The sequence below is a fragment of the Pinus tabuliformis genome, chromosome 7, assembly GCF_031772625.1.
Source record: "Pinus tabuliformis cultivar Carrire ecotype Pingquan chromosome 7, CPIR1, whole genome shotgun sequence".
Lineage (NCBI taxonomy): Eukaryota > Viridiplantae > Streptophyta > Pinopsida > Pinales > Pinaceae > Pinus > Pinus tabuliformis.
Window position 1 is genome coordinate 1,696,169,161 of NC_142293.1, and position 3,186 is coordinate 1,696,172,346.

General features: G+C 35.9%; 1 protein-coding gene across 1 annotated transcript; it reads left to right on the top strand.

Annotated features, from left to right (window-relative positions):
* Positions 1-351: 351 nt before the first annotated feature.
* Positions 352-1,044, top strand: LOC149255050 (F-box/FBD/LRR-repeat protein At1g13570-like). The gene has a single exon (XM_089454935.1). The coding sequence runs from the start codon at positions 352-354 to the stop codon at positions 1,042-1,044; it is 693 nt and encodes a 230-aa protein (XP_089311061.1).
* Positions 1,045-3,186: the final 2,142 nt, after the last annotated feature.

Here is a 3,186-nt window from a genome sequence, read left to right on the forward strand (position 1 = left end):
TAGTAACACATTGTTTGGCTATCTGATTTTTGTATTCAGCTTTTTTTTTTTGTATTCAGCTTTTTTTTTTTATGAAACGCTTATAGTGTGTAGATTACTCTTCCAAATTGGCGCTAGGCTGTTGTCAATGTCGACATATCCAAATCACAGATCATATAGGTGAACAATTTTTTAGGTGCGGGGATTCATTGATCAATGGACTTCCTTAACATTATCAAGAGAATTGGGATTGATGCAGCGTGCAGGGTGTACCATATAATGGTTTGGATTTTCATGATCTTGACCAAAGCTTTATATTTTTTCTTGATTTAGAGCTGGACGTTGCTTTCAGTTAGAAGTTTGTCAATTGCAATGGCAAGGGACAGATTGAGTACTTTGGATAATAGCCTAATCTCTTCTCATATCATTTCCAAACTTTCCTTGAGAGAGGCAATCCGCTGTTCTCTGCTCTCGCGTAGATGGCGATGGCTTTGGACATTATTACCAATTCTGAAATTTTCAGATGACTGCTTTACTGAAGAAGCGATTGTTAATATTCTGTTCTTTCATTCTGCCGAGCTTGAAAGTTTGAAGATTTTAGGGTTCTATTCTGACAAAATGTTGTGGAAATGGATCAATTCTGCATCCCTTAAAAGAGTGAAACAAATCAGTCTTAAAGTCAAAAATCTTCCTACTTCTCTGTTTTACTGCGATTGTACCACATCTCTGAAGCTTTCCTGTTTGAAGTACACACAACCACTGAAATTCACACCGCTGCCGCCTCATTTTTCTGGTTTCAAATACCTTATAACCTGTTCTCTAATTGGGGTCTCGACCAATGATGATATCCTTGAGCAGCTTGTAGCAAAATGCCCCCTTCTTGAAAATCTGAGAATCGAATATTGCACAGGTCTGAGGGATTTGAAAATGTGTGCGGTCAATCTCAGGTTTTTAGGGTTTGAAGGAAATTACACTGCAGAGTCGGTGACAGTGGACTCCCCGAAGCTGGTCGAAGTCAGAGTACTAGATTGTAGCTATAGATTGGATATGAAGCTTAATTCATGAGCGGCTCTGCATTTTTACACAAACAATGACTTCGCACTTTGGTGCATTTCGGCCACGGACTCGTTGAGAAAAATTAAGATTTTTGGGTCGTCCATGCTTGTGATTTCTCTCACAGCTCTTAATTCTTTTCATCACCTGGAAGAACTCATCATAGAAAGTATGGATAAGGTAAATACTTGAAAGGCTCATACATTTTAGGTTAAGTTTTGAGCATCTTGGTTTCATTATAGAAGAGATTTACAAAGGAATTTTTTTTCATGGCAGAACAGGTAGCAGGCTCAGAGGCAGCGAACTTGATTCTTCGCCTGGATAACCTAAAGAAGGTGCACGTAAGGGTTTCAAGATTTAATGTGGATGAAATTGCTCTCCTGGGTTGCCTTCTAAGAAGTGCTCCTTCTCTCCAAATAATGACACTTACATTACCCAGTTGCCCTCAATATGTCCATGAGCAGAGGTTCTTAAAGCAACTTTTGGGTTTGGAAAGATCTTCTGGAAAAGCTTCGTTAATTATAACAGAAGATCATAGTGAATACTGCGAGGGGTGCAAGCGCTCTTCAGACCACGAAGATCAGGATGTGTCTTCATCATCAGCTTGGGGGGGAGCCAGCGCTCTTCAGACGACGAAGAACAGGATGTGTCTTCTCCATCATCCTTGGGAGGGGAGCCAGCGCTATTCAGACAACGAAAGATTTTGAAAGAATATTTTTGAAAAGAGGACTGAGGATTGAATTGGCATTTTGATACTTTCGAGTGATTATTAAGCTCAGTTTTTGCTTCTATATTTTCATGGTCAGTATCTTACGACGGTTTACTTCAAATTCAGGATTTTTAAAGACACTGCAAAAACTTTTTAAAGTCAGTCATTGCAACATCAAAGTTGAGAGTAATTATAAATTTAGGAGTAAGGCATACTGCCATGTTAAGTTGCCTTTTCATTTATCAGTTAATATCTACTTAATGCATTTATGATTTATTCATTTACATAATTATCCCTTACAAAACTGAGTTTCTTTTGGGATTGTCTATTAATAAGATTGAGAGATTTTATAAGTTTTAGTAGTTTGAGTGGGTCTAATTGTTTAATCATATATTTCTCGAGAAAAAATCACAAATTCAAAAACAAAAGAATAGATTACATATGCTTGCAACAAATTTCAAAGATTTACAAACAAAATAAAAATAATCAATTAGAATCTAAATACTTGCGTGATTATGAAAAGCCATTATTTAAGCCATTGCATTGTTTTGGAAGTTGTTCGACCCGACACTCACTTAATTGAATAGGGTCGGGCATTTCTCAGTTTTCGAGATCTTCACTGGGCAGTAGGCTCGTTTCAACAAAAGAATAGGTTAGGGCATTTAGGAGATTTCCATTGGGCAGTAGGTTCGTTTCAAGATCACACAAAATTTATGATTGAAGAGACCAAATTTGTAATAATCCTTTATATTTGTATTGACCAAGTGCACGATTTTCTTACGTACGTAAGGGTGCATAATTTATTTTATAATTTGATTTATTCAATTTTAGGATTTCATAACAGCCTAGCCATTGGAACTTGCGGCATGCGCTGTCCTGCTTTTAAACCCCGTCCTGGGATGTTTTGACTATCGTTGGGGTATGATTCCGCAGTATTGTGAACTGTGTTGAATTGCAGCTACAGATAGGTTGTCCGTGATTATGTTGTATTTTGAATTGCATCTGCATAAACAGATGGGCGGTGCATTATTATTATTTCCTTACTATTGTTATGCTTGTAATTGCCTGCAGGTAAAGGTGGCAATTTTTTTTATTGTTATTATTATTTATTTAATACTATAAATAACAGAAAGCAGCGAAGGTTAAAGGTATCTATTTGGTAATAAAATATATACATTTCTATATATATTAAATTTGATTGTGACATAAATTTATTTTTATACTATAGAATTTATATTTTATTTAATGTTGTATAAATTTATTTATATATTAATATTAAAAAATGCCATAATTTAATATGGTAAATTTACAAACCTCATATCAAATTCATACTTGGTGGAATATCTGACTGGATTGGAAGGAGAGCTAAATTTGAAAAGTGGGTTGTGAAAATTTTCCCCCTGGGTATCATGGAGAAGTGGGAAAGAGTGGGTTGGGAATCTTGC